The sequence below is a fragment of the Amblyomma mixtum genome, chromosome 1 (assembly GCF_055824585.1).
Source record: "Amblyomma mixtum isolate Tamu chromosome 1, ASM5582458v1, whole genome shotgun sequence".
NCBI lineage: Eukaryota > Metazoa > Arthropoda > Arachnida > Ixodida > Ixodidae > Amblyomma > Amblyomma mixtum.
Window position 1 is genome coordinate 199,284,824 of NC_143012.1, and position 24,067 is coordinate 199,308,890.

The 24,067-nt window shown below is 45.2% G+C and overlaps 1 protein-coding gene across 1 annotated transcript in view; it reads right to left on the reverse strand.

The window, feature by feature from the left end:
- Window positions 1-23,476, reverse strand: part of LOC149370515 (MAM and LDL-receptor class A domain-containing protein 1-like) — a 196,959-nt gene extending 173,483 nt beyond the window's left edge. The window contains exons 1-6 of the mRNA XM_089577902.1: window positions 23,369-23,476; window positions 22,755-23,070; window positions 21,452-22,434; window positions 18,729-18,857; window positions 16,381-16,486; window positions 1,030-1,161 (exon numbers count right to left, since the gene is read on the reverse strand). Of these exons, the coding sequence (XP_089434028.1) occupies window positions 1,030-1,161; window positions 16,381-16,486; window positions 18,729-18,857; window positions 21,452-22,434; window positions 22,755-23,070; window positions 23,369-23,476 (1,774 nt within the window). The remainder of the gene's footprint in view (window positions 1-1,029; window positions 1,162-16,380; window positions 16,487-18,728; window positions 18,858-21,451; window positions 22,435-22,754; window positions 23,071-23,368) is intronic.
- Between the last annotated feature and the right edge of the window lie 591 nt (window positions 23,477-24,067).

Here is a 24,067-nt window from a genome sequence, read left to right on the forward strand (position 1 = left end):
TGATGCCAAATGCCTGTACACGGCCAAGGGTGTCATTTTCATTTATACTGTGTTTCCCTGACTGTGATCCGGGCAACTTATTTACGTATGCCGCGGCGCATTTTAAGTGTGAGTGAATTAGTTCAAATGTTGTCGATTTGAAGCCCTAAAAGTTTGAGTGTTTCCACCTCATGCATTAGGGTGTTGACTTGCATTTCTATTGAGTCTTGGCTCTTCTGTTGTTGAATAATAAGAAGGTCTTATTTTTGGGGTGAACACGGGAGTCCACAGCTTTGTGTGTAGGTTTGGACATTTGTTGCCGCTTCCTGGCGGGAATCTTTCATTATTGACACGTTGCCCGTGGTAGTCCATATTGTATTGTCATCTGCGTATAACGCATGAATGATGCTCGGAACGGTATTTACGCCTCATCTACTTTAGAAATGCTGAACAGCCATCCACTTTTTCTCCATGAGAGCCTAGAATAAGTTTAATAAAATCGCGCACAAACGGTAGGCGCTTACTAGTGGCTAAGAATATTAGTGCATGCATGCACTTCAACATGCATTAATCTTATGTGGTCACTTCTATGCTGAAAAACAATCTGCTGTAAGACTTATGCTGAAAAATTTCAATAATACTCCAAGAATGGTGCCTCAGAGACTCCATCGAAAGCCTCCTAGAATAAGTCGCTAATGGCCATGAAACTTTATCCGGCTTCTTCTGAAGAAAAGTTACTTTTAATTTTTTGTAGGAGTTCACTGATTCACATATTTTATAGTTAAAGTAAATAAGACATACAAGAAAGAAATTCCGGGCACAGATAGGTAGACGACATGAACTGTCATGCGCTAGACAGCAGCTAGCCATGAAGCAGCAAAGTTAGGGAAGCCAAATACTGAAGAAACAACTCCAAAGTGCGGCAAATAACATCAAAGCGCGTTACAAGTGGCAGCCACAAGCAGTAGCAAAGCATGTGCACAGATCAGCAATAATAACGCAGCTAGGGTCGAGATGCCGTCCATAACATCTGCGGATCCTCTCCCTCACCTGTCTGAAGCGTGTGGTCCGCTGTGGGTCCGTATCTCATGTCAGCAACCTTGCGCACTTCGAAGCACGCCTGTTTTTGGCAGTTGGTGGACACCCATTCAGGGCACATACCATTCTCGAATGAGCACGTGTCTGGAAAAGAAAAAAAAACGGAAAATTATTTCACGCTTATTTTACTTTGAGAAAAGCAAATATGGCGATAGATCAAGCGCATAATACATTTCTAGCATATATATTCACAAGCACTAATCACTCACAATAAGAGGGCATCTTGCGTTATACTACACCTTGCGCGCCTTTATAGTTAAAGAATGCCATACTAAAGTTAATCATATTGCTGCTGGAGCAAAAAAAGGTTGGGGCAGTGGAGGCGTCATTTCCTTCTACTCTTGGCTTTGCAGGCTGAAGTAACTTATCGGCTTAATGTCCCACGTTGGCGATTCAGCAATTGCACAAAATAATTATTAACGGGAATTACAGCACATTGTTTGAGAATATAGACTACAGAAATCTTACGCGCGAGTATTTTAAACCATTTTGTGTCCCTTATTTGTAAAATAACCGAACATTGAAATTTTGCGAAAAATGATTGCTCCTTGAATATCTGTTTTTCTTTCCGAAAGAAATTAACAAATTCTGCCATTCTGTATTACTAAGACGGTAACAGTTTGTGGGGATTTTTTGGTTTTTCGGGGATGGGGCCGCCGTACAACATATTATAAACTGAAGGTCGCGTAGACAGACGCAGGCTGCGGCTCTCCGACCATCTCATATAGGAAATTCCACAGGCGAAAAATGCAAGTCGGATCGTTCCTCTGCACAGCTCGAGACAGAGCTCTGAGCCAGCAACGGCGCACAGTGCAGAAGGGCGCAATGCAATCCAGACGCTGGCTGAGATTTGTTTAAGGTACAATACTGCTCATTACGACATTAGTGCGCTTTGAGAGCTTCGAGAAACTACGCATAAAGCAAGGCACTTCCTAAAAATAAACACGGGTCGGTCTTCAATTTTTTTTTGATTTGGTAACTCAATTAAATTGAGTCTAAACCAGGGCGCCTCGTAACTTTGTTCGGGGTATTGTAATGTTACTTGCGATGTGTCCTTAGTAAACCGGCCGACAAAGACGCTTTATAGCAAAATAATCCACACTTGCGCGGAGCACAGAACATGAGCGAGCATTCTGTGCACTTCGTACATTGCATCAAAGGCTCTGTGGGCACATTTCAAGCAGTGCTGGGCTCGCACTGCCTCAAGGATTGACCTCCTGCCATAGGTTATGTGCTGCCGCTAATGTCGAGAGCGATAGTACACATGCCGGGAAATATGTTCGTGCGTTCAAGCCAGCTGATTTTTCATCATGCTGTTAGTCTTTGTTCACTGTGACCATTTTCTTCATATCATAAAAAATCAAAAACATTAATTCATTCTTCTTTGAAATAATTCAAATATGCCACTCCAGAATTGGGCGCTCCAACAACGTAGACGCAGGCAGTCAGACCTCACAGTAGCCACGAAATTGAAGCCTCTCAGCGGGCCAATGGGCTGTCCGAATTCTTCGCTCATGACCCTAAGGCAGCGGTAACTCTAAAGTGAACATTTTAGATTTTCATTCCAGCCACTATCGTCAAGAGCCGAGTGTACAATCAAATATCAGTTCCAGATTTCCAGCAAAGACTGCCTAGAGGTGCATGATGACCAGCTTGTGATCATCTTTTCAAGAACCAACCACATAATCATAACTAGTGATAGGGCCGAGGAACGAGAGGGCTTCATAGCTAGAAAGCGCGAGATCACAAAAAGGATCGTAACACTGCAACGGCACAAAATTCCAGTAGCAATGTGGGCGAGGAGTTCGGAACAAACGGTATTGGGTCTATGGGCGACACATGTGCTGCAGAAACAGCTGCAGCGAATGCAGCGATTGTAGCGCTGAAACGTTTCTTCGACGACAACGTCATCTTCGGGAGGTACTAGATATTGCTTGAATCAATTCTGTGATTATTCGCCTCAGCTCGTTCACTCGACTGTTCTCGCTGTCATTCATACGTGTTTCGATCACGTATCTGATTTATCTCATATCGTTATTATTGCTGCCCTCTGATTATTTGTCATTTCTTGGATTTGTGGCTTTTGTACCGTTCACTGTGATTAGGACATATCATTGCTTACACTGTAGTCTCATTTTATTTCATTAGGTGACACCACTACTTCCTTCCTTTCTCGCATTTCCTTCGTATTTGTATTGTGAGTTATGTGCGCTGTAGCTGCCCTTTGTTGAGCGTTTTATCACCAGTTGCAGTGTTTCCTTTATTTATGTGAAAATATGTAGCCACCACCACAATCAGGCACTAAAACCTCCTTTTATGTCCATGTCATAAAAAAAACATTCTTTTCGCAGTCAGAGCACTGTATATACTCTCATTTAAGGCAGAAAGCTGGGCTAGTTGGTGTTTAGATTGAGAGGACATAGTAGTAGCGCTAAAAAACAAGGACGACAGGGTAGAGAAAGACAACACAGGCGCTAGACATCAACTGACTTTATTCTCGAGAACAACAACGAATTTGTAGGCGACAATCAGGAGCATAAAAAATCAACAAATGAATCGCATGCGTGATGGCACTTCCCTATACAAGAACCTCAAATCTTTAGTGCACAGATAAAGATTTTTGCTCACGCACGTTTGCCTTTCCAAGTGAATGAGAAAGGCTTCCAATACTTCCCGCTCTTTCTGATCTGCACTGACATATATCACGCGTGTCTGCTCAAACAAAGGGGTACACTTTTTGCAATCATGCTTACATAGTTTTCAATGTGCCGCCAAGTGTCCAGGGCCTGATATAGCAGCTGCCAAATTGTTATGTTCCATGAGGCGAACATTGATGCAACGGCCAGTTTGGCCGATGTAGCACTTTCCGAAATTTAGCGGAATCCGATAGACCTCTTGGTTCTGCAGGCCATAAACGGCTTCCCATGCTTGATGGGCCATGTCAGTTTTCTATGCCAGTCATCATTCACCACTGTGAAAAGTTTCCCGAGTTTGTTGGGTGCAGTAAGCATTACCCTGATATTGCCTTTCGAGGCCACCTTTTTAAGGTGGTGCGTAAACTGGTGAACATAGGGCAGTGCCACGCATTTTGCCCGTTCGTGAGCTTGTCGCTCAGTCGTCAGCTTATGGTCCCCAGCTTTAATCTTGTATATCAGACTCTCGGGGACCGATGCCACCAGTTCCACAGAAAAACCTGCCTTAGTCAAGCGACCCGCCTGCTTTTCAACGCCCTCAAGGATCTTATGCGAGCAAGAGTTTTCCAGAGCTGCAAGAAGGCATGTCTTAGCAATGCCTCTTTTTACCAATTTGGAGTGGGCCGAATCAGAATTTAAAATTCTTTTTTTGGACCTTGGCTGATACATGTGGCAAACATGTCATTTACCGAAGAAAAAAAGAACATCAAGAAACTTTAGGCTACCATTATTTTCAAGTTCATGGGTTAAAAAGAGCTCCGGCACAAGGCTTAAAAAGATCAAGAGTGTGCTGGATTAGATCCTCATTTCTGTGGTCTTCAGGTTTTGCTACCACAAGAAAATCGTCTACATATCTAAAAATGCGTAAAATCTTGTTGTCATTAAGGCGAGCTTCAATGAGTTTGTCCAAACTCGCTAAAAACAGTTCACTAAGCACCGGGGCGATGCACGAGCCTATGCAGACGCCCTCGCGCTGAACAAATTTCCCGCCCTCAAAATTAACAAAGGTACTAGAAAGATAAAATTCTAAAAGCGATAAACAATTTTCCAGAGAGACTCCTACGTCATTTTGAAAGCCTACAGTGCCTTTAGTTTCAATGCTCTCCTTCACTGTGATTAAAATATCTTTTTGGGGAATTGAGTAGAAAAGATTTTCAACGTCAATCGAGAATGCCCGCATAGACACAGAACACAGATCTTCTTGCGAGAAAAATTCATTTACTTCCTTTGAATTAGCCACTCTAAATGGGTCGATAACCGGAAGAAGCTTCAAACATTTTTGAAGGAACCTGGAAAGGGCACCTTGCCAAGATCCTACTTCCGTGACAATCGCGCGCAGGGGAACATCCGGCTTGTGTGTATTTGCCGAAAAGAACACCGTGAGCCCATCTTTTCCACATATTCCCGAAAAGATATTTTAATCACATTGAAGGACAGCATTGAAACTAAAGGCTTTTAAAATGGCGTAGGAGTCTCTCCGGAAAATTTTTTATCGCTTTTAGAATTTTATCTTTGTAGTACCTTTGTTAATTTTGAGGGCGGGAAATTTGTTCAGCGCGAGGGCGTCTTCATAGGCTCGTGCATCGCCCCGGTGCTTAGTGAAGTGTTTTTAGCGAGTTTGGACAAACGCATTGAAGCGCGCCTTAATGACAACAAGATTTTACGCATTTTTAGATATGTAGACGATTTTCTTGTGGTAGCAATACCTGAAGACCACAGAAATGAGGATCTAATCCAGCATACTCTCGATCTTTGTAAGTCTTGTGCCGGAGCTCTGTTTTACTCATGAACTTGAAAATAATGGTAGCCTACAGTTTCTTGATGTTGTTTTTTTCTTCGGTGAATCACACGTTCGCCACATGTACCAGCCAAGGTCCAAAAAAGGAATTTTGAATTTTGATTCGGCCCACTCCAAATTGGTAAAAAGAGGCATTGCTAAGACATGCCTTCTTGCAGGTCTGGAAAACTCTTGCTCGCATAAGATGCTTGAGGGCGTTGAAAAGCAGGCGGGTCGCTTGACTAAGGCAGGTTTTTCTTTGGAACTGGTGGCCGAGAGTCTGATATACAAGATTAAAGCTGGGGACCATAAGCTGACGACTGAGCGACAAGCTCACGAACGGGCAAAATGCGTGGCACTGCCCTATGTTCACCAGTTTACGCACCACCTTAAAAAGGTGGCCTAGAAAGGCAATATCAGGGTAATGCTTACTGCACCCAACAAACTCGGGAGACTTTTCACAGTGGTGAATGATGACTGGAATAGAAAACTGACATGGCCCATCAAGCATGGGAAGCCGTTTATGGTCTGCAGGACCAATGAGGTCTATCGGATTCCGCTATCTTGCGGAAAGTGCTACATCGGCCAAACTGGCCGTTTCATTAATGTTCGCCTCATGGAACATAACAATTTGGCAGCTGCTATATCAGGCCCTGGACACTTGGCGGCACATTGCAAACGATGTAAGCATGATGACAAAAAATGTACTCCTTTGTTTGAGTATACACGCGTGATATATGTCAGTGCAGATCGGAAAGAGCGGGAAGTATTGGAAGCCTTTCTCATTCACTTGGAAAGGCAAACGTGCGTGACCAAACCAAATGTTTCTCTGTGCACTAAAGACGATGTTCTTGTATCGGGAAGTACCATCACGCATGCGATTCAATTGTTGATTTTTTATGCTCCTGATTGTCGCCTATATATTCGTTGTTGTTCTTGCGAATAAAGTCATTTGATGTCTAGCGCCTCTGTTGTCTTTCTCTACCCTGTCGTCCTTGTTTTTTAGCGTTACTACTATGTCCTCACTATATACTCACACGTGTCCAGGAAGAGATCACAGAGCGTGCCAAGACAAGAATTTTAAAAACCACTAGTTTTTGTCGTTCGCGCAGCTAGAACGGATAGCACAGCGTATAAAAGATTACATATCAATAAACCCGGCCACCGCTAGGTGCTCTGTGTGTTAGATAAGATCAGTACCAATATCCTGAGAGTCTAGCATTTACGAATTTATTCTGTGCATTAAAGCTTATTTCTTTTTCGCAGCGAAAACTATAAATGTAAGAGACGATACTTCGGATCCGGCATCTAGTCGTCATCTTATTTTGTCATGTAATGTAATGTTAAAGGGGCAAAAGAAATTACAAGTGGAGGATATGAAACACTGGAGATGGTAAAACAATGTCCCAGGAACTAGGGCTTAGCATAACAATATGTAAAATAAGGTCACAAAGAACTTTTAAAAACACTTGCGGTTAGCTCCCGTGAAGAGTATAAAAATAAGAGCAAAACAGATTATCTCCACAGACAGAAAATACTTGAAAAGGCCAGCAACGCACAAAAAATTTTCCAGATTCATTATGGTAGAAATTTAGAAAATTTGTTCGAGATTCTTGAGTAAACCCGAGAGAGAAACTATGCTGGGAGCACACATGGAAGAAAAACTGCGCAAGTGTTGTCGGTTGTAGCCGAAATATTTTCTCGCATAAATGCATAAAGAAACACTGCGATGACAATACAATCGAAATGGCTCCTAGTCTTATCCATGAAGCTATCATATGTTTGGGCTCTATTACCGACATGAACGACAACGGTATGCTCGGCTGGAAAAAGATCCTCGCTTATTCCCTGAAGCACCGAACCGAATTTTTGCTATGCTTATCTTTACGTGGTTTTTCTTATCATTTCAGGCATGCAGACAAGCAAATTTCTGTTTGCGTTAAGCCCGGACAAAGCAATCAGGAAGGGTCATGAGCACGTTCGCCAATTTCTGTGTACAATGCCCAAAGTGTTTTAACCAGGAAACATTGTTGCCATATTTAAAATGAACACAGCCAGTAGCAACGGGTGTTTTCGGGCCGATGACCTCTGAGTGCACGTGGGCTATCACTCAATCGGGGCTGTGGGCTTTACTTTGTGGACATGGATTCGCTCCAGCGAACTGTTTAGTCTTGAGTCTTTGTCTCTCAGTGTCTTGCTCATGCCTGTACCACGTGACAATATGCTAATATATAAGAACTGCTTCGCTGCCTCAGTGAAGGAAAGGGCTTGTAAGTGGACGCACTACAAAATTTAACGGCGATATGTGTCTACAAAGCTATGGTTACTCGCCATTCAAAGTTAGTTTTCAGGCTCCGATGCTTTGCGGGTATTTAGAAAAGTGAAGTGCCCAAGCTCGTTACTACGAAAGATCCCTTCCGTGATCTCTGCGTAAATGAGAGGACGCGTGTAAGACGTTATGCCGAAAACAACACGGTTAAAAAGCATACCTGACATATTCGCTTCCGGAACGAAGTGTTGGAAAGCGCGTTACGATAATAAGTTACCTCGAGGAGATATGTGTGAAATTTGAACTAGAAGTCCAGCTATAATCTTTGTTTGTTTTTTTTTCTTTTTTTTCCTGTTGCTGTTGCTTGCACAAGTGTAAATTGTGCTGCTGTGAAACCAATAAAGTATGTCTTTTAAACAGCGAAAAGAATACATAGCGCGTATGTCTTCATGGTATATGTGAAATGCAGCAGTTATTTTCAGCATGAAGCGCACAAGTATTGAAGTGAAAAACGGCTGCACATATGACTGCCAACAACTGAAATCAGTGCAGTAAGTTTGGTAAATCTATTCTGGGAAGACGATCGTAATGTTGAAAGAATGAACGATAATCTCACATCTATCATTACGAAGTGCAGAGTAAAAGTAAGCGGTAGGATTGTTCGACAGGATAGCGGCGAGCTATCTCAGGAAACGACAAATCTGATTACGAAACGCCAAAACATGAAAGCGTCTAACCCTATGAACTAAATACAACTCGCAGAGCTATCAAAGTTTATAAATAAGCTCAAGGTAGACGGCATAAGAAAGTTTAACATGAAGAAAATCGAGCATGCTCTAAAAACGAAGGTAGCTACGATGCTAAAAACAAGATGTGTGCGCTAAGAGACAAACAGGACAGTGTCATTAGCAATGTGCATAAGATAGTTAAAGTAACCAGTGATATCTGCAAAAATCTAAACAGTAGCCAATATAATCACAACGTTAATGAGAGAGACAGTAGCGCACAGCAATGGGGCACCCCCTCTTAACAAAGAGCTAGTAAAGAAAGATTTAAGGCCAATGCAATGGGGAAAGCAGCTGGTGAGGATAAGGGAACAACAGATATCTTGAAGGACGGAAGGGAGATTGTGCTCAAAAAACAAGCCACCCTGTATACGCAATGCCCTACGACCTCTTGCGTACCAGAAGCTTGGAAGAACGCTAACATTGTGTTAATTCATAAGAAACGGGCCGTCAAGGACTTGAAAAATTACACACCAATCAGCTCACTGCATGTTGCCTAACTAAGCTTCAATCAGCCACATTATAAGGCAGACTTCCGTAAAGGCTGCGGGACAATAGACGATATTCACGCTATAAAACAGGTGACAGAGAAATGCGCATAATGTAACCAACCCCTATATATAGTGTTTATTACGAGAAAGCATTTGATTCAGTTGAAACCTCAGCAGTCATGCAGGCATTGCGGAATAAGGGTGTAGAACAGACTTATGCGAAAATACCGGAAGATATCTATAACGACTGCACAGCTACCATAATATTTCAGTGAGTCAGCAATAAAATTCCAATACGGAAAGGTGTCAGGCAGGGAGACACGATCTCGCCAATGCTCTTCACCGCCTGTTTACAGGAGGCGTTCCGAGGCCTGGAGTGCGAACAGCTGGGGATAAGAGTTAATGGAGAATATGTAAGTATTTTGCGATTTGCTGATGACATTGCCTTCCTAAGTCACTAAGGACATGAACTGAAAAGCATGATCAATGAGTGAGACAGGCAGAGCAGAACGGTAGGTCTTAAAATTAACCTGCAGAAAACAAAAGTAATATTCAACAGTCTCAGAAGAGAACAGCAGTTCACAATTGGTAGCGAGGTGCTGGAAATGGCAACGGATTACGAGGAACATAGGGCAGATAGTGGCCGCTGGTCCAGATCATCGGGGGAAATAACTAGAAGAATAAGATATGGGGTGGAGTGCATATGGCAAGTTCTCTTAGATCATGAATGGCAGTTTACCAATATCCCTCAAAAGAAAAGTATACAACAGCTGTATCTTCGCGGTACTCACCTATGGGGCAGAAACGTGGAAGCTAACGAAAAGGGTTCAGCTTAAGTCAAAGGTGCACTGAAGAGGAATCTGAACTCGTCTTTTTGCCGCGGGAACTCGATCTACACGTTCTGAGCATTCTTAGAAACTTCGACTTATTGCCCTGTGTGGCCGATTTCCCTAATTAAATCGAATTAACGTCCGGCTCAAGCCTTTTATTTCGAATTCTCCCTCGTACGGTGGGCGGAGTCGACCAACGCGTGGAGTGCCTTGCAGCCAGCTCCGTGGAGGCTTTGCTTTCGCTTTATTTTGTTTTTTAGGTTTCCGTGAATAAATAGTTTCATTCGCAGATAATATAGCCGCAAAATAAGCCCGCAGAAATAAAAATACGCGTTGACTATTTGGTTCTACGGACTACAACGTATTACTCCGCCGATGGCAGAGCGGCAAGCCGCCGCGGGACTGGCTGAAAGGCACTCCACGCGTTGGTCGACTCCGCCCACCGTACGAGGGAGAATTCAAAAAAAGAAAGGCGGGAGCCGGACGTTAATTAGATTTAATTGGGAAAATCAGCCACACAGGGCAATAAATCGAAGTTTCCAAGAATGCTCGGAACGTGCAGATTGAGCTCCCGTGGCAAAAAGACGAATTCAGATTCCTCTTCAGTGCACCGGTCAACGCAGCCAGCTTTGGAAAAAAGTATGATAGGTGTAACGCTAAGAGACCGGAAGCGGGCAGAGCGAGTGAAGAAACGAACGTGGGTTAAAGACGCCCCAGTCGAAATCAATAGGAAGAAATGGCCTGTGCAGGGCATGTAATGCGAGGGCTTTGCTTTAGCATTATGTCCTGGTGCCATGATAATCACCTAATTATAAACCCCGTTAAAACTAAGTTTATGCTTTTTCGAACAAAACAAAAAATCACAGAACACTTGCCTTCATTATCGCTTGGTCATACTTCTATTTCCCCTTGCGACAACGTGACTTTCCTTGGTATTCAACTCGATTCTCAACTGAAATTTCATCATCATTTGAACCATGTGAAGAAAAAAACTGCATTTGGAATTCGTGCATTAATAAAGGCTCGTCATTTTTTCCCATCATCAGCACTTTTATCACTTTACTTTGCTTTTATTCACGCTCACATTAATTACGGCATTGTAGTATGGGGGAACACTTACAACTGTCATTTGCACTCTATCCAGCACATTCAAAATCAGGCTATTCGTATCATTACCCGCAGTTCATACCTTGTTACTGCTATCCCTTTGCTTCGTCAATATAATATCTTATCCGTTAGAAATTTATTTGATTACAACCTAGCCAACATGTTTTTTAGATTAATGAACACTGCACTTTCTTTTGAATTTATCGACAAATGTTTTTTGAAAAATTGTAACCCTACGAGATTTGCGGCTCAAAAAAATTTTTGCTTCCCCAAGTTTTTACTAATTATGGAAAACGTCATTCTCATTTTGCATGCATTTCCCTGTGGAATAATTTACCCCCGAGTTTAAAATCGCCTATGTCTTTGTCTATGCTTAAATCGAATTTAAAAAGTTTTCTTTTGCAGCAAAATGTGGAGTGAACTGCTTCTATTCCCTTTATAAAATTCTTGTCCTTAATTATTTGCTAGAAATTTCTACTTTGTTATTTGTTTCTTGACAACTGTATCCTTGTATTCTCAATTGTTTCTTTATATGTCTTTTCCCAACGCTGTATTTTGTACAATATTATTTATAGTGGGATGTTATTCTTGTTTTGCTTGTCTCTTTGTTTTTGCCCTGCTAATCTATTTCATTTTCATTATATAAATGTTACTTATTTAAAATACCATTGTTATTACTGCTAACTGTACCTGTCTGTGATGCTGCTTGTTTTTTAATCAAGTTAGTATCAATCTACCGGGGGTCCCGTGACAGTCGCTTGACTTTGGGACCCTCGCCTGTATACTGAATTTTTGTAACCGATTTGTACACAATAAATTCTTATCTTATCTTAAAAAAAAAGATAAGCGCTGGCCCTTAAGTGTAACGGAGTGGATTCCAAGAGAAGGCAAGCGAAGCAGGGGACGATAGAAAGTTTCTGGCTGTACAGCGGCCGCAGCTGGCAGAGGTCAGGGTTAATGAAGAAACATGGGAGAGTCCTTTGCCCTGCAGTGGGCGCGGTCAGGTTTATGATGATGATGATGATTCGAGTGCAACTGCGTCACTTCACGCCGATTGATCCAGACATCGCGCTCGACAGTCTTCGCTTTATTTAAAAAATGTCGTTTACTGCGGTACTATAACAAACAATACTCCAGCTTGTTTTAGAGAAAGTACTTTTTTTGCCACGGCCGCAACCTTAACTTTATAATCGGTAGCAAAACTATATCTTACAAAAATTTTCTAAAAAAACTATAACATTTTACCTATGACTATTGAAAAGTTTGTGTAAATAAACAACATTTCTCTTTTGTTTATCAATTAAAAATATTTGTTATAAAGCTTTATAAAAAATGAAGTAGATGTGAGAAATCATGTATTCAGCTTGATTGGCCTATGGTTTTGGTTTTGCTACGTCGTCGCCACGTCTGGCGACGATATAATGCCGAGGTTAGGCTCTGAGTGAGGTTAGGGTGATCTGATCTGTTCTGATCTGATCAGTGCACGTTAAAGAACCCCAGGTGGTCGAAATTTCCGGAGCCCTCCACTACTGCGTCTCTCATAGCCTTAGTCGCTTTGGGACGTTAAACCCCATAAACTAAACTAAACTAAACTGATCGGTTCGCGCCGCATATGGAAGTTGATGAAGAGGGCGATGTGAAATGCAAACTTGTGAGCGTATTGCAGTTTAACTCGATACGTGATTGGCTTTAGCGATAGCGTATCGACATTAGGCATATCAGAACAGACAATAAATAAGATCTATGCCAAGAGGCCCTGATGCGGGATGCGACGTGGCTAAGCTGGACGAAACTTGTCAGGGTGCGTGTGTCTGCATGCAATGAAGAAAAAAAAACTGCGGTGATAGGATAGAGAGGTCCTCCAGTCGCCAGCGAAGCTGACGTTTTGGGCCGCCACGGGTTCGAATGCTGTAGTCGCGGTAATGTTTGTTTTATTTATTCATTCAATGTCAAGGTGCAGGTTTCAGCGATGAATCAGCTTTCGCCTTAAAACAGGAAAACTTAAAAAAATATTTGATTCTGAAAATTCTTATAAAATCTTACGTTTTCACAGTAGTCCTTCCAACCGTATCTATGAGCTTTCCACAAGGCAAAAGAGCCGATAAAAATGTTTCATAGATAAAGAAAACACAAGCTCTGTCAGCCAAATACTTATAAACATGTGAAAATTGGCGTCTGGGGGAATATTTAACTTAATTGCGTACTGGATAGTAGGATAGTAAGTCGCACGGTACCGTTGAGTGGAATTCATTTCTGGCTGTTTAATCGGAACATTAAGCGAGAAAATACATTTGCAAGTTGATTCCTTGCGTTCAACCTCGTCGTTGTGTGTGCTTCTTCTGCTTCACGAAGCTTAGTTCACGGGAAATATTGTCCTGTAGTGGCGACTGCAGTCTAGAGATCAGAAATACAGCAAAATGGCTTCTAAACAAAACTCAATTTTGGCTGACTTGCGCCCGCAAAGAAGTGAACAACTCTGCGGCGGAGAAGCAAGAAGCGTGCTCGGCAGTCGTCGAACCGAATCTCCGCCGCTCTTGGCCGTGCTCAGTTTAAAGCTGATGGAGAACTTTCGAGATAAATCGTACGAAGTTATCAGAACATTCTGAAACAACGTACACTCGGCTCCGCCTAGTAGATGGGATCAAGCGAGGTCAATCTGGCCGCGTTTTGCATCATAAACAAAGCAATAAAGCGGCGTGCCGGCAGCTGGGAAGAACGCACAAACACTGCAAAGATTCGTGGCAATATTCTGGTATTGCAACTTTTCCCAAAATTACGAAGTACTGAGGCAGAGACAAATATATCATTTACAGACCTTGCAAAAGGCTGCTTTTATCAGAGTTCCACTGTGCAATATACTTCCGGAAATTTCGATGAAAAGTATTCAAATTTCAGGAGCGTCTGTTGTGGGTGATACCCCGGGAATCGCACGGTTAACGCTGCCGTTGAAGATACATGCATAGAGAAAAATCTAGACCCATCATCTCTCTGTCGACTGAAATAATTACTTTTTCCCGTCGTCAGCGTTGCACTTGAGCTTAAATAATATCTCTCGGCTCGCCTGCTAATCGTATGTTCATGTCCTTTTGTGGAGATATACTTTGTGTACATTGCGCGATCTGTGCAGCATGAAGACCGATATCTTCGCTAGAAAACAGCGTAATCGCCTGGAAAAAATGCAGCATTATCCAACCAGGCATACCTTCTTCGAGATAAAAACACACAATGGCATAGCTGCTGCTGTCACCTCGAGGAATTGCTCATAGAAAGCAAAAGTGAAGTGATTCATAAGGTTACTGGTAGCGCCGCAGAGTCAGCGTGGTTACACCCAGGTTAATTCACAACATACCCCATCAAAAGAAATGAAAAATGTCGGGAATTATCTGAAGTCACAATGAGTGTGGCACTGCTGGTCAGAGTTGCTTCCTTTAACGCTATAACGTTAAAAACCTCGTTGTGTAGATCTGACGTCCGGTGGAGCGAGCAGAACATTCAGATTGCTCGATAAGGTCGTCATCTCACATTCACATGAAATCACGCGGCTAATTTAAACACTCCACGACGATCACACAATACAACAGTAATCACGTCACTACACAATTCCTATTCAGTCTACAGCGCCGTGACGTCATTGCACCCCTATTCCTTAGTGCCTCTGAAGAAAAAGAAACTATAGCTCTGAAAAGTATTCTCAAGCCGAAATTCGAACCCCCGCACCTTGGGTCGTATGCCAGGTGCTACCCATCGACCACCTGGCCGCTCAAGAGACCCTCTAATGCTATTACGCCATATCCTTTAGGCGGATATTATGTGTCTCCTGAATTTTGTGCTGCACATCAAGATCCTAGGATACAACCTTCTAGGGTTGGGCAAACCTATTCTTGAATTTCCTTTAAGCAGATCACTGCAGCGATATTCTAGGTAAATGAAGGTGTTTTTCCTGAGGCCATTGGCGCATAGGCGGCGAGTTTTTGCGTAACATGGCCGGCAACTGAAGAGAATGAAGAGAATCTGCTGTTGCACTGGGTTCGACTTGTTGTGATCAAGTGGTTTTCATGCATCTGCGCTGAGGTGTTCATATGCTACTTTGCGCACCAAAACGATGATTCTAGGACATACAGCAATCACAATTTTTTGAATGAATCCTTGCCCGGTTTTTCTTCGAACAAAAAATGATACTGTCGATATGGATTACTTATATTTGCAGAATATATTAAGAACTGTCTTTAGCTAGTAGTTCTGCTGCCACGCATTGATATTTATTTTAAAGCAGCAAAACAATTTCAAATGTGGGTTGATAGAATCGCGAAGAACGGACAGTCAAAGAAAGTTTCCGGCAGTCTCTATTACAACTCTCTGCCATCTTTTCATGAAAGTACATTCCTCAAATTTGGAACCGATTGCAGCCACGCACTGATATGTCTTTTAACGCAGAAAAAAAATAAATACGGGTTGATAGAATCGCGAATCATTGGCGGTCAAACGAAGTTTTGGGCATTTTTGTACTACGCCTCTTTGCCAACGCTCCATTAAAGTACCTCCCGCAACTTTGTAAACCATTTTTCAAGCCATTCCTTGTGGACAAAGACATATATTAAAGGTTTTTAGAAGAGCTGAAACAGCAAGGAGGTGTTCCTAGGATCCTGAATTATCGGACCATTAGGCACGTTTAACAACTGAAAGAATGAAATTCGTCAGCGTCATCTAATGTGGGTTGATAGAATCGCGAAGAACGGACAGTCAAAGAAAGTTTCCGGCAGTCTCTATTACGACTCTCTGCCATCTTTTCATGAAAGTACATTCCTCAAATTTGGAACCGATTGCAGCCACGCACTGATATGTCTTTTAACGCAGAAAAAAAATAAATACGGGTTGATAGAATCGCGAATCATTGACGGTCAAACGAAGTTTTGGGCATTTTTGTACTACGCCTCTTTGCCAACGCACCATTAAAGTACCTCCCGCAACTTTGTAAACCATTTTTCAAGCCATTCCTTGTGGACAAAGACATATATTAAAGGTTTTTAGAAGAGCTGAAACAGCAAGGAGGTGTTCCTAGGATCCTGAATTCTCGGACCATTAGGCACGTTTAACAACTGAAAGAATGAAATTCGTCAGCGTCATCTCACTGGAAATGTGCAAGTTTTAAAGATAGTTGAGTGCATTTACAATATTCAATCCCCGAGAATTTTAGCTATTCCGAAGATTTTCGCTTCCGTTGAGGTCACGTCGGAAGTCAGCCGCAGTCTTTCAGAGTATACAAGAAAGTAGGAGCGCTTTCTCCCTGTGTACGCGGTCATTTTGAGGAAGTTCGCTTGCAGAGCAATATGATAAAGTTGGACAGCACTTGCCTCCCGCGATGAGGGACGCTTGCACCGACAGAAGAACGAATAGCCTTCCGAAGACACCTCGATTAAAAGCAGCTGTCATCTTGAAACGATGCACGCCTCGGTCCAGCTGCATCGCGGACAGGAGCGCGGGCTTCGCAGACACACACGCTGCAGTCCCGGGCCCGAATGAGCAGACTGACGTCCTATATGTCTAATGTCCTTGCGCCTGGTATTCCACGAGACGCGTAGTGTAGGCGTACGTCATCAAGTTCGACTACCTGCGTACACAAGCTACCACAGATATCGGGCGTGCAAGAGATAGCAATGAGCGACAAGGCAGGGTCTCACAGAAACAATGGGTCACGTTTCTCTGTATCAAAGGTCTGGCTTTTCCTGTCGTGTCACAGCTTCCTTAATGAACGCAAAGCGCAAGCCTATGGCCTTATTGTTTTTCTACTACTCAATGTAGGGTTCCTGTCTAACAGAACAAAACGGGACAATGCTGATTATGCAGCCAATTATGATAGCACGATACAGAAGCTTGTTTTGGATAAAGCAAAAGCATATGCAATGTACAGTATCCGATGGCAGCGCCGCCTCTCCGCAACCAACGGGTGTTTGTAGCGGCGGCCTTCTCACCGCGGCGGGCACGCGAAATAAAAGGTTCAGCTTCGCCACCGCTCGACTCCACGCCGGTTGACAGAACGTTTGGTTGTTTACTCTCAAGCGTGTCTTTATTATAGAGTTGCATCTCGCGCTCCTATTCACGTATTCAGGGCATTGCTGTGCTCTTAATTCATTAGTAAAGAAGACAGTAGTGATAGCTTCCTTGTCGCAGACTTTTTCGCAGAAAAATAACTGTGGCACTTCAACGAGCAGCATTTTCTCTGCATTAATGTTTACCGTTAAAAAGATCATAAGGAACATTTAGAGGAAAAATCATATAAGGTGGCAAAAAATTTTCTCAACACACGTCTGTTTCACATGAGAGAAACTATGGTGCGAAAACACAATCGAAAAACGTTGCGGGAGTGCTCAAGAATGTGAGGTAGCTGTCTGCTACAAAACAAGCAAGACTGTGCTCCCATATAGCGTGTTCACTATTCTGTGTAAAGAGGGAATACGTCGGTGGTGTCCTCAGTGTCGGGGATTTCTATGAATTATAGTATTTCAATTAATTACAGATGATGTACGCTTCTTCGATTTATGTTACTTTAGTCATTTTCGTTTATTTACAACACACTTGTACACTAAAAATCAACCGAAATGAGAATAAATGGTTGCCGTCTTCCTTTAAGCTCCTCCTGTTGAAACATTTACTTCATTAGTATAGAGGATAGAATTTTTTTCACTCCCATTTTTAAATAGAATTTCTTGGGCTCAATTACAGCTCTCCAAATCGCCATGGACTAAAATAGCACCATTCTCGCCGTGCGCACCACCACTGCCTAGCACCTTCTCTGTTTCTGGTGAGTCGTGTGATAATAGCGGTGAATGAAAGCCGCCTGGTTACCATCGTCGCTGGATAGCTGCTTGCTTCTGCGCTTTCCTTGCGGCCGCCGCGGAACAAGTGGTCAGATTGTCGCCGTTTCACGGTATAGTTCGCTATATTGAAGTGCTCCTCCGAAGCCTCCTGCACGCTCGCCCATACCTGATCTTCTCTCGTTCTCACTGGCGGCCCGTTAGTACCCAAGGTAAGGCCTAATTCTTAAACCTTTTGTCAGTGTTGTTCGCGCGATGCGTTGAAGCAGAGTACAATGTGATAGATTAGCGTGGCAATGCGCTTGGAGAGAGTTTCAACGCCGAGCTCTTAACAAAACTGATGGGGCTGCATTGTTGGTAAAAATATTGAAAAGCCGTGCTCTAATAACATGAGACGAAAGCACGCATTGCCATGCCAACCCCCTCCGGTGGTGTCCTTATTTCAACTTATTGTGCTGTGGTGTTTAGTGAACTATACCGCTATGCACTACAATGAAAATTGCTCTGAAACGCTTCTTCAGCTTGTGATTGTTAATTGTAAGGTCTCATCGCCTTAACTACAATAATAAGACATTAAACAGCTCGCAAAGAAGAAACAGATGACATGCAGAGGGCTCCTGCCACCTTCGCGTACGCCGCCACCGCGCTTGCTAACGGCGAAAATTATGACGTGCACTTAAGTATCCTTATGTTCGGAAGTCCGAAAGCTCTGCGTGGTACGCCATTTGCACCACCTGCTGAGCGAGTGACTGTACGTCAAGCACGGCAGAAATTTACAGGAAACGCAGAAAATCTGGTGCTCGCTTGATTACGACATCTTTAGTTAACATGCTCATAATTACTCATGTAGGCCTCAATACGGCGTCAGTGTCGTAAGCTCGGTGTACCAAATGCCGACGCTTTGGGCACTGAGTAGGCGACTGTGTCAATGGACACATGAGGATGAGGTGGTGACAGAGCACATTATGGATGTCTCGGATGTTGTGGACGCATAGGATGAACTTAGTCATGAGCTCCTAACATAAGGGGGACCAAAGGCTTTTGCACCAAATAACAGCAAGGGACCGTCTGCAAGTAAAGACCATCTGGAATCGCCGTCTACAGATCCAGAGCCACCGGACTCTGGTCTGCATGGGCCGGCTACTTTTGAAAGTTAACCGACTGCTTCCCGTAAGATGTTCTGATCAGGTTTGAAGTAAACAATACATTTCTGAAGAGTCTTGTGCTTCCTGATCAGGAGCTGTCTGCCACCCAGGGATCATGACAGAATATAGTTCTAGGCATAAAAAATGAATAAGAAAATTTGCCTCTCCCGCACCACTGATGTATCGCGGGTGTAAGCCTAATAGTAATATAAAAGATTTGGCCCGAGGGCAACTGAGATTTTGCCACCCTAGGTGGAAAGAAATCAATAGTGTAGCTCTACTTTAGCGACCCACAGCCGGGGGAGCGGGCCCGGGGAGACTCCCCTAATCTCCCCTGGGAAGTAGAGGGCTGGGATGGGCTGTAGGAATGGGAAATTGGAAAGTGGTTTGGGTTGTGGGAATTAGGTGAAATTGGGGACAGCAGGGATTTTGATCAGATTTGATTTGATCCTGAGTTCCTTTTCAGGCCTCCTTGGAGGGCGAGCACTCAGTCACCAATAGTGGGCCCTCGGCGCCGAGCGTACTCCCACACCACAGAGAACGTTTTGCGGGCAATCTCCGACCGTCTGAGACAGGAAAAACCTACAGGGGCTCGACTAGGATCCCCTCTGCCAAGCCAGGTTCCGCCACCCCACCCCGACCGTCCCACACTACTAAGATGACGGATTTTTCACACCACTCGTTCGGTGCTTCGGCTCGTACTCCACTGGTACTCGCACACGCAACAGTTATCTTTTCACGGTTTTCGTGGCGTTTGTGCCCACCAACGATCGCCCCTGGCAGCTGGTCATCCCTTCTGTAGGGTCAATGGAGGCGCTACAGCCAGTGGATGTGCGACACGCTTGTTTTCCCGGAGATGCACCATCCGCCGCCGGAGTGCAGCAATGTGGCACTACCGTGTTTGGTGCTTCGTCAGCTGTCAGCGTAGTTGCAAGCAATGTGGTCCACTCTGATTCATAGGCTGAAACCTTGGCTGTCTCGGAAAAGGAGATGGGTAACAGCGCACCTTGGAAGCGTCCGGCAGATGAGGAGGTTTGTGTGTCGGTGGCGATGAGCAGAAGGCACCGATTGTGGAATTGGGAAGGGTAACCTCAAAGTGAAGGGCGATGTCTGCCCTACAGGCCGCCGAATTGCAGGCGTGTTACGCCAGTACACTGGATTGCGCTCAATGAGACAAGCACCAAAAATGGCGAGTGTCGCAGCATTTCTGGCTGCCACACTTAACGTTAGAGGTTTGCATAACCGTCAAAAGCAACGTCAATCACCCTATCTTTTAAAGAAATGGGGTGCGTGTGTGGCAGCCATCCAAGAAACCAAGCTGCTCTCTAAAGAACAGACTGGAGCTTCTCTCGAGACTTTTCGTCAGAATTCAATGTCATTGTTAGTCACTCGACACGCTTATCAGGATGCTGCATGCTATTCCTGGCTAACACGCTGGGGATTACGGCTATGTCGTATTGCACAAATGATGACGGGCGACTTATCTGCTGTGACCTCCCAATTTCGGGTGTAAAGTGCCCAATTTGTTTTTGTGTTTGTGGCCCTCTAAAGCTTCTTGACAGAAAGTATTTCTCCTGTAGAAGAAGGACTTCGGGGACGGCGTCGAGCTCGGCGTTGGAGCGAGGCGACCAAGACCAACACGATCTGCGCGATGGCAATCACACAACCGCTTCTTCTTTATCGGCGTCCAGCGAAGGGGTCCATCTTCTTCTTCACAATGCCCCCCAGAGAAAAAGGAGCCATCCTGGCGACTTAAGGGGACGCCAGCATGCGGCGTCGCATGCTGGCGACCACAGGGAAAAGTCTGAGTTGTGGCCAAGGAGCTGAGTCAGCGGGGCGACAATGGATGCAAAGTTCCGTATAAAACGCCGAAAGTATGAGCACAAGCCCAAGAAGCTTCTGAGTTGCTTAATGGTAGTAGGTTTCGGGAAGGCAGTCACAGCTCGAAGTTTGGCGGGATCAGGGCGGATACCCTCCTTGGACACAACGTGGCCTAAAATAGTCAGCTCACGAGCAGCGAAACGACACTTCTTCAAGTTGAGCTGCAGACCGGCATTCGCAAGACATGTCAAGACCTGCTTCAGGCGAGAGAGGTGGGTCGCAAAGTCCGGCGAGAACACCACGATGTCGTCAAGGTAACACAGGCACGTCTTCCACTTCAGGCCACGCAGAATAGTGTCCATCATACGCTCGAATGTAGCAGGAGCATTACACAGACCGAAAGGCATGACGGTAAATTCAAAGAGGCCATCGGGGGTGACGAATGCGGTTTTAGGGCGATCTTCCGCAGCCATGGGTACCTGCCAGTAACCGGAGCGTAAATCGAGCGAAGAAAAGAGTTGAGCGCCTTGTAAACAGTCCATTGCATCATCTATACGCGGTAGAGGGTACACATCTTTCCGCGTGATTTTATTTAGGCGACGGTAGTCAACGCAGAAGCGAATAGAACCGTCTTTCTTCTTCACGAGGACTACAGGAGAGGCGCACGGACTGTTAGAAGGCTCGATCACGCCATTCTGAAGCATAGTGTCAACTTGGGCTTCAATAACTCGGCGCTCGGTGGCAGAGACACGATAGGGGCGCTGGCGCAGAGGAGCATGAGAAGCGGTGTCAATGTGGTGGGCGACAGTTGATGTGCGGCTCAAAGCAGGCTGGTGAAAGTCGAATGAAGAACGGAATTGATGAAGAAGTGCGAGAAGTTCAGTGCGTTGAGGGCCAGGAAGATCGGCGTCGATCGAGCGGAGGAAAACGTCAGGAGACGACTGGTCCGGTGCAAGAACAGGTGGTGTGAGTGCAGACAAGTCACCAGGCTGCGAAGCGGTGGTTGCGTCAGCGGTGAGAATGGAATCAATGAGCTGTACGGTGCCGAGGCATTCGCCACGACGCAGGGAGACGGGAAAGGAGAACGGATTAGAAATCCAGAGCGCGGTGAGGCCAGCTGATATAGAAAGTACGGCATAAGGCAGGGGAAGACTTTTGCGGTTTAGAAAGATGGGCGAGGGTGTGAAAAGGACAGCGGTACTGCGGGGAAAAGCACAAGCGGTGGGCACAAGGACGAAAGAGCACGCAGGGAGGTCAATATCTTCGGCAACGACGACTTTCGGAGGAGGAGCGTTCGGCAACGGTACGTCAAGCGCAAAAAACTCCAGTTCGGCACGAGCACAGTTGATCACCGCATTATTGCGCGACAGAAAATCCCAGCCCAAGATAAGATCATGAGAGCAGGAAGGCAAAACGACGAACTCTATGGCGTACACAACTTCCTGAATGACGACTCGTGCTGTGCACACCGCTATAGGGTTGACAGGCTGGGCACTTGCCGTGCAAAGTGAGAATCCTGAAATAGGTGTCGTTACTTTGCGCAATGAACGGCAAAGACTTGCAGCCATGGCAGAAACAGCAGCGCCGGTATCGACCAGAGCCAGTACTATAACGCCTTCAACAGAAACTTCAAGCAGATTCGCGGGAGATACGTGAGGCCTTTGACAGTTCGCTCGTTGCGCAGTTCTCGCCTCAGGAACTGCGGCAATCAGTTTTCCTCTTGCGCAAGATTGGGACGCCGTCGCAGCGGAGATAGGGAGCGGCGACGCGGCGAGGTTGAGCGGCGAGGAGAAAAGGAGCCACGGTCATTCGCGACGGAACTTGCAGACGGAGCGGCGGCTGCGTACTGATTTCGGGGCGGCTGCCAGGAAGCGGACATTCGGCGCGGTACAAAATCGTCGTGAGTGCGATTTCTGCAGTACCGAGAAACATGGCCAGCAAACCCACAGGAGTAACAGATGGGACAGTTGTCACTTGTTCGCCATGGATTGCGGCGCTGCGGAGGAGGTGGGATAAAAGGCTGTGGCGCCGGAAGAAATTCCTGTACAGGTCCTGGAGGCGTAGCGTAGACCAAAGGATAGCTAGCTGGCCGTGGTCGGGCAGCGACGGCAGCGTACGTCAGCGGTGCGACAGGAGCGGGCGTCATTGGTGAAGCGGCAGGGACGTCGGCGTATGCGAGGGGCTCAACGGCTGGTGCGTGCGGAGGCATGGGAGCTGGTGGAGCGACAGAGGGAAGGGCCTCTGCCACGCGGTCGGCAATGACCTTTTGAAGGGGCGCCAAATTTTGCAGGTGCGTTGACGCGACTGCAGAGATGGACCACATCTTCAATGTAACTTGTGAATGTTTCGCCGAACCGCTGTGATCGATCGTGCAGGCGTTGTTCGGCGCGGAGCTTGCGTACAGCAGGACGACCAAACACGGTGGTAAGGTTAGCCTTGAATGTATCCCACGTCGTGATATCTGCTTCGTGGTTTCGATACCACAAGTTGGCAACTCCGGTCAAATAAAAGATGACATTTGTTAACTTAGTGACGTCATCCCACTTATTGTAGGAACTCACTCGCTCGTATGACGCGAGCCAGTCGTCGCAGTCTGTGTCGTCGGTGCCGCTAAAGAGCGCAGGGTCGCGCTGGCGCAAGGAGCCAGAGCAGACAACCGGCTGGGTCATCGGGGCGGCGGGGGGGTGTCCGTCTTCAGCCATACGAGCTCGTCTTGGCATACGTGAGGCAAGGAGACCAGGCAGCACCTCCACCAAATGTAGAAGAAGGACTTCGGGGACGGCGTCGAGGTCGGCGTTGGAGCGGGGCGACCAAGACCAACACGATCTGCGCGATGGCAATCACACAACCGCTTCTTCTTTATCGGCGTCCAGCGAAGGGGTCCATCTTCTTCTTCACACTCCTATCATTAGTTGCACACTTGTACAGGGATCGTAACATTATACTGTTGGATGATTTGAGTTTTGTTTGTAGGGTTGAAAATCGAGCAGTGTTAAGTAAGCGTTATGATCATAGTGTCGCTTTACTTAGTCGTTTGGGATGTGAATACGTCCTTTTGGATGTTGGCAAAAAAACGACCGTAATATTAATTTTACTCCTTTTCACTGCTACTTTAGTGCTCGGCTTGGCAGGATTAACGTTTTATCAGACATGTCAGCCACAGATTTTGGTTACTCATATTCGTCAGCAATCACTGCATGGTGCCTCTTCCGATAGGAAGGTACAATCGGCGCATATTCCATTATTGATGGGAGCTGTGC